The sequence below is a fragment of the Tupaia chinensis genome, unplaced genomic scaffold (genome assembly GCF_000334495.1).
Source record: "Tupaia chinensis unplaced genomic scaffold, TupChi_1.0 Scaffold000161_1, whole genome shotgun sequence".
NCBI lineage: Eukaryota > Metazoa > Chordata > Mammalia > Scandentia > Tupaiidae > Tupaia > Tupaia belangeri.
Genome location: NW_006159632.1, coordinates 1,301,125 through 1,314,635, shown reverse-complemented (window position 1 = coordinate 1,314,635; position 13,511 = coordinate 1,301,125). Strand labels below are relative to the sequence as shown.

Here is a 13,511-nt window from a genome sequence, read left to right as displayed (position 1 = left end):
GGCTCACCAGCATCCCCTCCAGAAACTCCTGGCATAGTCCGGTACCTGCAGCATCTCCAGTGGCCTCTCTCCACTGTACCAGCCTCGCTCGCTGGCCTGGGGTTCAGCCTGACCGCGGGCCACCCCACACATGGCCGTTGGGGCAGTGACACGGGGCTAGGTCGACCTGGGTGTGCCGGAGTGCCTGTGGTGCACCGCGGCCTTGGCTGGCAGGGAGGCTGGGGGCTGTGTGGTGGGGCCCTGGTAAATCTGATAAAGACAACCTTGAGAAGCCTGTAACGTCATCAGGCAGGTACGCTCCCCACTGCAGTTTAGATCGCACGAAGGCCCCAGTGTCTGCTCTCACCTGCATGCGTAGGCACGTGGCGTCTCCCCAGAGGGAGCACGCGCAGCCGTGTGGCGCCCTGACCAGCAGTAGGCGGGCTTCGACGTGGACGTGGCTGGGTGAGCAGAGCTCAGAGGTCACTGAAGCCTCGTCCTCCCTGGCACAGGACTTCGCCGTGGACGGCCTGGTGAATGTCGTCGGAGGGTGCTGTGGTTCCACGCCGGATCACATCAGGTAGTGACTGCCTCTGGGCCTCTCCCTTCTGTTTGGGTTCACACGGTCGCACAGGTTTGGGCACTGAAGCCCTCCCCTCGGCATCTCAGAGTCCGTGGACTTGGAGATCGGCCTCTAGGGAAAGTGAGGTAACGCAGGTCACACGGGCGGCCCTAACCCAGGCTCTTCGCGCACAAGCATACGCACACACGCACAGGTGGGGACCGTCTGTGAGATACGGGAGGGCCTCAAGAAGCCAGCCCTGCCAGCTGCTCGGGTCCGAGCCCTGGCCTCTGAGTACGAGGAGGCAGGTCTGGTTGGGGCGTGCCTGTCTGTCTGGAAAACTCAGAGTAACTAAAGGGAAGGAGGGAACGCCCGCACGTGCGCCACGGCAGCACCGCCCAGGACGCCTTGCCACCCTCGCTCTCCTCCCCCGCATGTCCTGGTGGGGCCGCTGCCCCGTGGGGGTGGACAGGTGCCCACGATGTCGTCCCTGGGGGACCAGACGGTGGGGCAGCAGCGCTGAGGCGCAGGTGTGCACCTCTGTCCTCGCAGTGCTGTGGCTGCTGGGAACGTTGGGGTCCAGGGAGGGGCCTGCTTCCCTGGGGTGGCAGAGTCCGTCCTCCCTCTGTCGTCAGTCTGACCTGCACGTAGTGGTTCACTCTCACCTCATTGTTCTCTGGCTTGACAACTTTTGTGACAACTTTTTATTTATTTATTAATTAATAAATAGGACTCTTCTTTCGTTTGTTTGTTTTTTGCCATAGGGATGTGTGTGCTCACCAGAGAGACAGGGAGAGTGAGAAATCACCCCCTGGAGGGATGGCCACGCGGCAGTCCCTTCTCCATTCTGCTTTTGGGATTTGGGGTGGGCACACTCATGCACCTAGTGTGGTTTTCAAGCTACCGTGTCTGGGACTCGAACCGCTATCAGACATGGGAGTCTAGCACCTTAACCACTATGCCACTAGGTGGCCCCAATAAATTTGATTTTAAAACATCTTTTAAATAATATCTGAAAACTATCGTTCTTTTTTAAAAAAGTTGTGAGGTGGTGGGTGTGCTTGCCTGGAGAGAGACAGAAGAAAAGTGAGAAGACAGAAGAAAAGTGAGAAATCACCCCTTGGAGGGCGGCCACACCACAATCCTTTGTACATTCCCTCAGGAGTTCGGATGCTCATTCACATGGTCCTGGTGTGTTTATCAAGCTGCCTGATCCGGGGTTTGAACTGGACAGTTGGCCATCTGGGATCCAGCTGTCTTAATCACTACGCCACCTGACTGGCCTGAAAGCTTTCAGTAGTTGATTTTTTCCCCCCAGTTTGCTGGAGGTCATGTGCAGAGAGACCAAGATAGACACAGCACCCCCATGGGGCATGGTGACAGCAGTCCCTTGTCCTCCACCCGCCCCCTCTTGGGCACACATGCATGTATACCCAGGATGTCTCTTTTGTTTTTCCTTTTGTAGAGAGAGTTTTGCTATAGGGTGTGTGCACTCGCCAGAGAGACAGAGAGCGAGAAATCACACACACACACACACACACACACACACCCGGGAGAATGGCCATGCCGCAGCCCCTTCTCCCATTCTCTTGCGATTTTGAGTATGTATGCACACGCACCCAGCCTGAGTTTTAAACTACTGGACCTGGGACTTGAACCACTATCCACTACATGGGAGTTCAGCGACGTAACCACTATGGCATCCGTTCGGCCCAGCCTTTCCTTTAAACTATCGAGGGGAAGCAAGTGCCCGTTTCATGTGTGGGTTCGATGGAGGAAAGGACCTCTCGGGTGTGGGGGACGGGGAGGGCTTTGCTGCTCTGTGCGAACTGTGGCTCCGGCTCGGGCTCTGAGCAGAGGGGTTTTCAAGCTACCGTGTCTGGGACTCGAACCGCTATCAGACATGGGAGTCTAGCACCTTAACCACTATGCCACTAGGTGGCCCCAATAAATTTGATTTTAAAACATCTTTTAAATAATATCTGAAAACTATCGTTCTTTTTTAAAAAAGTTGTGAGGTGGTGGGTGTGCTTGCCTGGAGAGAGACAGAAGAAAAGTGAGAAGACAGAAGAAAAGTGAGAAATCACCCCTTGGAGGGCGGCCACACCACAATCCTTTGTACATTCCCTCAGGAGTTCGGATGCTCATTCACATGGTCCTGGTGTGTTTATCAAGCTGCCTGATCCGGGGTTTGAACTGGACAGTTGGCCATCTGGGATCCAGCTGTCTTAATCACTACGCCACCTGACTGGCCTGAAAGCTTTCAGTAGTTGATTTTTTTCCCCCCAGTTTGCTGGAGGTCATGTGCAGAGAGACCAAGATAGACACAGCACCCCCATGGGGCATGGTGACAGCAGTCCCTTGTCCTCCACCCGCCCCCTCTTGGGCACACATGCATGTATACCCAGGATGTCTCTTTTGTTTTTCCTTTTGTAGAGAGAGTTTTGCTATAGGGTGTGTGCACTCGCCAGAGAGACAGAGAGCGAGAAATCACACACACACACACACACACACACACACCCGGGAGAATGGCCATGCCGCAGCCCCTTCTCCCATTCTCTTGCGATTTTGAGTATGTATGCACACGCACCCAGCCTGAGTTTTAAACTACTGGACCTGGGACTTGAACCACTATCCACTACATGGGAGTTCAGCGACGTAACCACTATGGCATCCGTTCGGCCCAGCCTTTCCTTTAAACTATCGAGGGGAAGCAAGTGCCCGTTTCATGTGTGGGTTCGATGGAGGAAAGGACCTCTCGGGTGTGGGGGACGGGGAGGGCTTTGCTGCTCTGTGCGAACTGTGGCTCCGGCTCGGGCTCTGAGCAGAGGCGGCCGTGCACAGTGGCCTGGCAGCACCTGGGTGGGGCTCGGGGATGAGCGTCTCCGTCTCTGAGAAAGCGGGAGGTGTGACTGTCGCTGCACGTGTGGAAGGAGGCATGTGAGTACTTGCCCGGTCCTGTCCGATGGGCGACATTCCTAGCTGGAAACCGGGAGGAGGTCTGTCTTGTTCCGAGTCAGTGACTTCGGCGATTTCTGACCTCAGGGAAATCGCCGAAGCTGTCAAGAGCTGCAGGCCCAGAGTCCCACCTGCCGCCGTGTTCGAAGGCCACATGCTGCTGTCTGGTGAGCCGCGAGGACCTGCGTGTCTGCGTGCAGAAACCGTCGGGCTCTGCCGTGTGTCCATTGGGCTGTGATGTCTGTACCCACCCGCCGTCGCACTGGCTTAGGGTCGAGCACACATTTTCTTCACGCCGTCGAGCTCTGTGAGGGCCCCTTTCTTCGGGGGGGTGCACGGGCCTGCACTTGGGGGCGGAAGTGGACGACTGCCAGCGGCCTGGCCTGCCGAGCCGTCCTGCCCCTTCTTTCTTTGTCTTTTCTTTCTTGTCTTTTCTTTTCTTTTCTTTTCTTTTCTTTCTTTTCTTGTCTTTTCTTTCTTTTCTTGTGGAGAGGTTTTTGCTATAGGGCGCGTGCGCTCGCCAGAAGGACAGAGACAGAAAGAAAGTTAGAAATCACCCCCTGGGGGGATGGCCACGCCGCAGTCCCTTCTCCTCTGTTCTCCTCTCGGGATCCTGGGCACGCACGTACATGCGCCCAGCGTGAGTTTAAACCACCGGGTCTGGGACTCAAACTGTGTTTGGCCACATGGGAGTCCAGCGACAGCCATTACGCCAACTGCTGGTCCCTGTGCTGTGTTCTGAGTGTGCATTCTTGGCAACACCTAGCGATTCTGGGCATCGCGGCGATGCTAATTATTGAAAATGCCCAACTGCAAGGACACAGCGGTGGGCGATGCAGCGGCACCGTCCTGGGTGGTTTTGTGGCCTCGAATCGTTGACATGCTGACTCCTTCCTGCTCAGGAAGGTGGAGCCTTCGAGGGCGGTCAGGCCAGGCCCTCGAGGTGGGGCTGCGGGGCGTGGGCGGCAGCTGCGTGGTGTCTGTCTCGTGTTACCCGCGTTGTTTCCAGAGCACCTTCAGTGCACCCCTCCTCTCAAGGTCTCGAGCCCTTCCGGATGGGCCCGTACACCAACTTCGTGAACATCGGAGAGCGCTGTAACGTCGCAGGGTCCAGGAAGTTCGCCAAGCTCGTCATGGCTGGGAGCTATGAGGTGAGCATGGCAGGAAGCCCTGTGGCGGTGGTGGGTCGGCAGATGGCACGGGAGTGTGGGGGCGGCGGTGCTGTGGCAGCAGGCCGGGCCGGGCAGGGCTTCACACGCAGAGCTGCGGTCGCATCTGTCAGAAAGCATCGTGGAGGGGCGTGAAGTGGGAGCGACTAAGTCGAACATCTCGACTGTGAGCTGTTTGGCTTCTCACAAATACTCCAGGGATGGGCTGCCAAGGAGACCCCTGCCTCCTCTTCAGGACACCTCAGTGCCAGCTGCCGAGGGCGGCATTGGGGCTATGGGCTGCAGACCGGGCCGTTCAGCCCGCCACTCTGGGGGCACAGTTCGGTCACACACAGCCTTCCCATGCGTCGCAGGGGCTCCTGCAAATGTGGAGCTGAGCAAGGCAGACGTGGCTGGGCCGCAGTGTCTGATGTGACTCCCAGGACGGGCAGGGCTGCGGCAGAGCTGTCACCAGGACAGGCCTGCCGTCCATGCCCCCTAGTTAAGGTTCGTGGCGTCCCCAGAGGCAGGTCCCGGCCTCAGCCCCTCTGGTGCGTCTACCTGACCCGGCCACTCTCTGGCATTCCTCCTCCCCACTTGCTGCTGCCCCGGTGCCATCTGCCCTCTCGTGGTCCCCTCGGTCCAGAAGTCCCCGGTGTGACTATGCGAAGGTGAAGGCCACGCTCCTCAGGCCACGTCCATCCTCCCCTCAGCACGTGGCTGCTGCCATCCCCGTGGTATGTGCACCTGCCGGGAGGCTGCGGCCCGCACGGTGCCGTGTTCTCGCCAGGCAGCGCCCTGTCGTGGTAGGGTTCCCAAGGCGTCTGTGTCCCTCCTGTTCCCCGAGCGGATTGGTCTGGCCCCAAAGGGGACAACATCTTAGGAGGCAGGCGGGTGGCAGTAACGGCGTCTGGGGAGCCAGGCCTCCCTGCAGGCCAGTCTGGTGCTGCGCACTCGACCCCATCGTGCAGCCACCCTCCCGGCCCGTGAGCCCTGCTCTGAGGCCTCTGTGTCTGCACGTGGGGGTCGTTTCGAGTCTACCACGCCATGCCCTCTGCTCCTACTCTGCCTGGCGGGTGGGGGAAGAGGGAGGGCCCTGCACAGTCTGCCTCTCAGCCTGGTGACCCCTCAGCGCGGTGGCTGAGGAGGGTCTGGGAGAAGCTCCGGTCCTGCCTTCCCGCTTAACTCCTGCCCCCCCTGGACGAACCTCCAAGCCTCCAGACCTCAGGCTGTCACTTCCTCGGTGACTCACGAGTCGGTCTGGTCGGGTCCCCTCCCTCCTTCAGGTCTCTGTCCTCAGCTGTGTGCCTGTGTCCTCTGCCCCCAGTCCAGCCCTCGCATTCAGTCCCTTTCCCCAGCTTTCCTCTGGGCCTGTATAGGCCTGTGCCGCGCTGGGGCTCAGACCCTGCTGGCTTGGGCCCCCGCGTGCTGTCCCAGCGACCCGCAGTCCCTCTGTCCCTGTGTGCACGCCCCAGCCCCACCTGGGTGTCAGCCCCTCACGAGCAGGGACTGGACTTGGTACTTGCTGTTTCTAAAAACCTTTTACATCCTGTGGTGGTTTTTCTCTGCAACCCTGACTCGCCGTGAGGGTGCCTCCCGGGACGTCCTGGAGGGAACTTGTCTGTCCGGTGACAGTGGCTGTACAGTCTCCCCGTGTGGTTTTCCCGGGCGAGGCGAGTCGGGACGCATTGGTCTGCGCAACTTCCCCCGCCGTACCGGGGAGTACGCAGCGAGGGCTCGGGAGCCTGCTCTGTCGGGAACCTGAGCACACGTGTGTCGTGCCCCGCGTAGTTCAGGCTAATTCAGAACTTTCTTCTTCTTTTTTTTTGGCCATAGGATGCGTGCACTTGCTGGAGAGAGAAGAGAGACAGAGAGAGAGAGGGGAAGTGGCAAATCACCCCAGGGGGAGTGTCACGCCACGCTCCCTCCTCCATCCGCCTGGTGACTTTCAGCACGCATATGTATGTGTGGGGCCCCGAGTCAGACCTGTTGAGATTTCCAAGTACGCCCCCTCTGTTCCCAGTGAGCACCTGGTTCTGGTGCAGTCGTGAGGGTGCTGCTGCCGAGAACCGTGGCTGCCCAGAGGCGGACCACGGCGGACTGCAGTGTCCCGAGTGTGCCCCAGTAGCACGCACGCGGGCCTGCGTGGTGTGTGCTCTGGGAGAGCTGGGGTAACCGTGTGCCGAAGCAGTCGGCAGCCTTCCCGTCTGGGAGCTCGCAGTCTGACCTGGCCTTCCCCGGGGAGCCTGTGGTGTGGTGAGCACTGTGTGTCCAGGCCAGCGCTCAGGAGCGGTGGGAGCCCCGCAGTCTCCGAGGCCCTCTCTAGGAGAGGGGTCCTGAGCTGGGTCTTGCCTAGTGAGGAGGGAGGGGAGTGTGTCCGATAGAGGGCAGGCAGCACGTGATCCCGGCACAGACCTGGGTGCGGACTTGGCTGCGGGGAGGTGGGGCCAGCGCAGAGACCTGGCCCGCCAGCCTGAGGAGTCTGGATTCCTCCTAGCAGGAGAGCAGCCTGTTGGAGTGCATACGCCAAGTACTGCACGAGGAGGGCGGGCTGTGATGGGGGGAGGGGCCTGCGCGAGGAGGGTTGGCTGTGATGGGTGATGGGGGGCAGGGGGCCTGGCCGGAGGTCCAGTGGGCTGTGATGAGCGATGGTGGGGGTGGCCCAGGGGCCTGTCTGGGTGGTCTTGTGTAGTCTGAACGGGCTTCTGGGAGGGCCTGCTGGCTCCTAATGCACGTCCCGTCCCTCTCCCCCAGGAAGCCCTGAGTGTGGCCAGAGTGCAGGTGGAGATGGGCGCACAGGTGCTGGACATCAACATGGACGACGGCTTGCTGGACGGGCCCCGCGCCGTGGCCAGGTTCTGCAACCTCATCGCCTCCGAGCCGGACATCGCCAAGGTCGCGCAGGGCTGCTGCTCACCACGGGCGTGTCCGGCCGCTCTGCCTTTTGTCCTGCTCCTGCTCTGCCTGCCGTCCCTCCGTCTGTCCGCTCCAGAGCTGGCTGCTGCCCATGTTGAAGGCATAGTCTCCGATGGTCAGCCTTCCCGGCTGATGGTGCCCTTTTCAGTAAAAGCCAGATTTTGCAGAGACACGGCCTCAGTGCGGCTGTTTCCAGTGCTTCTGGGCTTGGTCCCGAGAACTGGCGGGTTCCCACTGTCTGGGCAGACTGCGAGCTTCTCTGCGCACCCCTGGGGAGCGTGCCAGCCCTGGGCTCCACTGCCCCACAGGCCGGGGTCGGCGAGGCCCTGCTCACTGCAGGAGTGAGAGCTCTTTCTAGGCGTGCCAGAGTGAGACAAGTACAAAGTAAGCTGGAGGAAGGTATTCTGTCGGCTTTTACATTTGTTCCTTAAAAGGTGAGAGGTAATTTTTTTTTTTTTTAACAAATTTTTGCTGGAGGGTATGTACACTTGATGGAGAGACAGAAAGCAAGAAATCACCCCCAGGGGGATGACCACACCTCAGCCCCTCCTTCTCCATTCTCCTCTTGGGGTTTTGGGTACGCACGCACATGTGCCCGGTGTGCATTTCAAGCTGCCAGGTCTGGACCTCGAACCATAGTTGGCCTCGTGGGAGTCCACACATGAACCATTATGTCATCTGCTGATCCCAAAAAGGGGAAGATAATTTTTGTGTCAGTCTTAAAAATATTATATAGGGAGACCAGCAGTTGGCGTAATGGCTATGTTGCTAGACTCCCATGTAGTTGACCACGGTTCGAGTCTCAGACCCGGTGGTTTAAACTCACGCTGGGCACGTGTGCATGTGTGCCCAGGATCCCAAGAGGAGAATGGAGAAGAAGGGATTGTGGTGTGGCCATCCCCCCTGGGAGTGTGGTTTCTCATTTTCTCTCTCTGTCTCTGGTGAGTGCACGTACCCTATAGCAAAAACCTCTCCCCACCAAAAAAATTATACAGGTTCAAACAGGTTTAAAAATCTGACCTCTCTGTCATTCAGTTTCAGTTTGTGATGAGTGGTTCTGCTTTTCACTAGAGGGTGTGCGTGCTTGCCTGAGAGGCAGAGAGGGAGAGAAGGCACCCTCATCGGGCCGTAGTCACGCAGTCCCTTCCCCATCTCCGTCCTGTTGGGGTTTTCAAGCTGCCAGGGCTGCGGCAGAACTATGGCTGGCCGTGTGGGGTCCAGCTCCCTGAAGCACTCCATTGTGGGGCTGGTCCTTGGAGTGATTTTTGAAGTTCATTTTTAGGAAAAAGTTCTTACTGCTTTAAAAAAAATATTTTGTCAGAAGTGGCGTGTGGTTGCTGGGCAGAGACAGTGGAGGGATGAGAAAGCTCCCCCCGTTGGGCAGGTCTCACTGCAACCCCTTCTCCACCTCCCTCCTCCTGAGATTGGGGGGCACGCATGCCCATGTGCTCGGTGTGTTTCTGAAGCCACTGCGTCCGGCTGAAAGCGTAGTTGGCCCCGCGTGGCCCCGCTGCCTTCGCCACCAGGCTGGGGCTGGACCCTCCCAGGGCTTCAAGGCTTTCACTTTGCGGAAGGGGCTGCGCGTGTCTGTGACGCTTCTGCACATGTTTCAGCCACAGCCTGTGAGCACTGGCTTACATGGGCCTGCCTCTCATCTGTCTTTTCTAAAAAGCCTCAGCACCTCAGGGCCGGGGCGCAGAGGAGCTGGCGGCTTGCTGAAAGCTGGTGGGAGCCTGGCAGAGAGCCCACCTGCGTTCCCTCCCCGCCGCCTCACACGGGCTCTGGTGCCTGGTTTGCCTGCTCGGTGCACGGAGGGGCCAGAGGGCCTCGCTGACTGTCCTTGGAGGCTGTCACCTGGCGTGCTGCTCACTGCGGTCATTTCCTCTCTTCCTGATTTTGACCCACTGTCAAGACGAGTGGGATAAACCCCCAGGGCAGCAGGTCTCCACAGCGGGCTGGGCCCACTGGCCAGGCCTGGCCTCTGCGTAAGTCCTTTCCGGCAGACCTTCGTTACTAGCAGGCCAAGAGCGGGTCTGGCAGAGTCCTCGTCTGCCTCGCGGTCCCTTGGAGGCTTTTGGGACTCACTCCTGCTCATCCCGGTCAGTCCTCCGCTGAGGTGCCTGCTGCCCTGGGAGGCCTCCCTGCCTTGACAGGGTGTGCCCCGAGACAGGCCTTAGGCAGTCTGCTTCCCACTCTGCAGCAGTCCCATCAGAGCCGCCCTGCTTTCCTAGACAGGGCAGCGAGTTTAGCAGGGATGTGGCCTCATCTAACGGCTCCCGCAGCCGAGCCTTAGGTCAGCTCTGATAGGAAAGCTCGTTCTTCTCCAGCCAGGGACTCGATTTTCTAAAGGGAAGACTAAATTCAAGTGAGGCTCGTGGGCTGCTCCAAGGGTGCTCGAGGCCTCGATCTCCAAGTCAGACCAGGGCCGACTCCACCTTGGGGTGTGTGCTTGGCTGCGAGCTGGTCTCCGAGAGGCCCTCGGTGCGGATGGTCTGGGCGGGCCCGGCCTGAGAGTGGCTCCTGCGGCCGTCCGAGTGCTGCGGGCTTTGAGAGCAAGTGTCCTGGGCCCGGGCTCCCCTCTGAGCGGACGTGGGGCGGGGAGCCCTAGGGGGCGTCCTTGGCCTCTGACCTCTGTGCTCCGCTCCCAGGTGCCCTTGTGCATCGACTCCTCCAACTTCGCTGTGATCGAGGCGGGGCTGAAGTGCTGCCAGGGGAAGTGCATCGTCAATAGCATCAGCCTGAAGGAGGGCGAGGGCGACTTCCTGGAGAAGGCCCGGCGGGTGAAGAGGTTTGGCGCTGCTGTCGTGGTGATGGCTTTTGATGAGGAAGGCCAGGTGCGTGAGGCCCGGTGGCCGAGTTCCCTCGGGACTCTCAGGTCAGGGAGCCGTGGGGAGCTGACGTCTGCAACCGCCACCCAGTACACACGGCCTCGCGCCCGGCTGTGCGAGCACCTCTGGGCGGTCTCCACGTGGGAGGGGCCGGGTCACTCGGTCACTCGGAAGATGAGACTGGCACTACTGGCTGTGCGTTGGGGAGACAGTGAGGTTAGAGCCCTATTTCCGGCTGTGCACTGAAAGCTGACGCTGATAGTGATCAAAATGAGCAAACCGGAATTCTGAAGGACAAGTGTTGGAGCACCCTAACCTAAGCTCGGGTCGAGGGTGTGCTTGCTAATTCAGAAAGCGAGAGAAGACCGGCAGAGCTGGTCACGGGAAAGCTCGGCACCAGGCAGGGCGCGACACGGTGCCATGTGCGAGGTGCACACTGACGGCGAGCCACGTCCCCGATGTGCGGTCTGTTCCGTTTGGTCTGGTTTTAGGTTTTTGCCATAGGGTGGGTGCCTGTGCTCACCAGAGAGACACTGGGACAGTGAGGGAGAGTGAGAGGTCGCCCCTGGCAGTGTGGCCACACTGCAGTCCCTTCTCCACTCTTCTGGGGTTTGGGGCATGCACGCACATGTGCCCAGTGCAGTCTTCTAGCTCCCAGGTCGGGACTCAAACCGTGGTCAGCCTTCCAGCTCCCAGGTCGGGACTCAAACTGTGGTCAGCCTTCCAGCTCCCAGGTCGGGACTCAAACCGTGGTCAGCCGTGAGGGTTCTGGCACCTTTGTCAAACCGTGGTCAGCCTTCCAGCTCCCAGGTCGGGACTCAAACCGTGGTCAGCCTTCCAGCTCCCAGGTCGGGACTCAAACCGTGGTCAGCCTTCCAGCTCCCAGGTCGGGACTCAAACCGTGGTCAGCCGTGAGGGTTCTGGCACCTTTGCCACCACATTACTTGCTGGGCCTGTGAGGTCGTATGAACTACTAGGCCGACACCCAAATCAGCCCAGCAGGAAAATGCTCATCACCAGGCCGGCCGATGTGTGCAGTTCGGGTTTGAAAGCCACCTGGACCCAGGCAGCCAGAGCAGGGGGCAGCGGGAGAGCCCGACGTTGCAGGTGCTGGCGACGGCGCAGGGCCTCTGGGCCGCAGGAAGCACTCGTGGGGACGTGGCTGCCTGGGTGAGCTGGAAAGCCTTGAGGGTGTCATTTGTTTTTCTTTGGTTTATTTTTTGAGAGTTTTGCTCTAGGGCACGTGTGCTTCCTGGAGAGACAGAGAGACAGAGCAAGAAATCCCCCACCCCCACAGCCGTGCTGCATCCCTTCCCCATTCTCCTGGGACCATGGGCACGCACGCTTGCGGGAGTCTCATCACGCTGTCCAACTCCACCTGCAGGGTCATCGTGCTCCCCTCTCAGCAGCCACCTGGGCTGGCTGTTGTCCTGGTGACAGTGACACCCCCCCCCCCCGCCCCGTGCCTGGGACATTGTGGCCAGGGTGACACTCCTGTCTGCCACACGGCTCCAAACACGGCCTTGCTTACTGTACTTCTCGGTGTCGGGCTGTGTCTGAGGCCGAGTAGCCCTGGTTGGATTTGCATGTGACCACAGATAAAAAGCAAATGCAGGGGGACTGGCAGATGGTGTAATGCTTATGGCACTGGACTCCCACATAGGTGGCCGCCGTTCGAGTCCTGGACCTGGCAGCTTGAAACTCATGCCAGGTGTGCGTGCGTACGTGCCCAAAATCCTTAGAGGAGAATGGAGGTGAAGGGATTGGGGCATGGCCACCCTCCTGGGGGTGATTTCTCGATTTCTGTCTTTCTATCTCTGTCTCCCTGGCAAGTGCATATACCCTATAGCAAAAGTCTCTCTTAAAAAAGAAAAAAAGGGAGGGCAGTGAAGCCCGGAGCCTTGTAGCTTACAGAGTAGAAAAACTGGTGCCGTTCTCCCTGAGGACAGTGGGTCCCGTTGAGACACAGAGGTGTTTGTGGCCGGGAGCTGATCGCCTTGTGCCTGGTCATGACCCACCAAGGATCCGGTAGTGTTAAGTGGACGCCGTATGCACAGATTCCACACCAGCACTGTGGGAGCCCACGGCTCGCAGGGCCCTCCTGCAGGAGACGGAGCCAGGTTACACCCTCTCCTGGGGCCTGCCGGGGCGCCGAGCAGCCTGCTTGTGCTCCTCGTCGAGTTGCGCTGCACGTTATACAGAGTGACACAGGGACGTCCATAACAGAAAGCTCAGACGCAGCAGAATGAGGGGTCTTCAGAAAGTTAACGGGGAATGTGTGTTATGAGAAAACTGCACATGGATTTCAGTTTTTGTTGAGCAAAAATAAACTTGCCCCTTAATTCTATTCTCCATCAGCTTTTTTTTTTTGGAGAGGTTTTTGCTATAGGGCACTTGTGCTCGCCAGCCAGCCAGACAGACAGAAAGCAGGAAATCACCCCCGGGGGGGGGGGTGTGGCCACGCCGCAATCCCTTCTCCTCCATTCTCCTCTTGGGATCTTAGGCATGCACGCACACGTGCCCGGCGTGAGTTTAAGCCACCGGGTCCGGGACTCGAATCTCAGTCGATTACGTAGGAGTCCTGCGACATAGCCATTAAGCCAACTGCTGGTCTCCTCCATCAGCTTTTTGAAGTCCCTCGTGCAGGTGCTGAGGTGTAGAGGCTGGGCTTCACTAGGCCGCTGTCCACTGTGCAGGGGTGAAGTCGGGGTGGAGCCAGGGCTTGCTACAGTGGGAGTGGCCTTTGACGGCACCATCAGTGGTGTGCAGCAGGTGGCTTCTGCGTGGGAAGCAGAGGAACCCTTGCCCACCGCCTTCCGGGGCTGGCTGCTGTTCCAGGGCATGTTGTGATCCAGCCGCCAGGTCGAGGCCAGCCCCGACAGCAGGGACTGGCCTGAGACTCCTGGGCTGTGAGGCGACGAGGCAGCCTTTCTGCGCTCTCCTCGTTAGTTCTGAGGAGCTCTCATTTATCTAAATACAGGATCTAGGTCACATTCATTGAAACTTTAGTGGGGAAAATAACTGTTACTATCACTCTCTAGATTTAATTCCCCTTTTTAAATTAAAATTATTTTTATATCACCAGTTTTTTTTTTTTTTTTTTTTTGGGGGGTGGTGCTA

The 13,511-nt window shown here is 58.9% G+C and overlaps 1 protein-coding gene across 1 annotated transcript in view; it reads left to right on the top strand.

Annotated features, from left to right (window-relative positions):
• The window catches only part of MTR (5-methyltetrahydrofolate-homocysteine methyltransferase), a 74,544-nt gene that overhangs the window by 12,871 nt on the left and 48,162 nt on the right, over positions 1 to 13,511 (top strand). Inside the window, exons 10-14 of the mRNA XM_006145950.3 lie at positions 492 to 559; positions 3,587 to 3,666; positions 4,538 to 4,650; positions 7,402 to 7,542; positions 10,212 to 10,397. Coding sequence (XP_006146012.1) covers positions 492 to 559; positions 3,587 to 3,666; positions 4,538 to 4,650; positions 7,402 to 7,542; positions 10,212 to 10,397 — 588 coding nt within the window. The remainder of the gene's footprint in view (positions 1 to 491; positions 560 to 3,586; positions 3,667 to 4,537; positions 4,651 to 7,401; positions 7,543 to 10,211; positions 10,398 to 13,511) is intronic.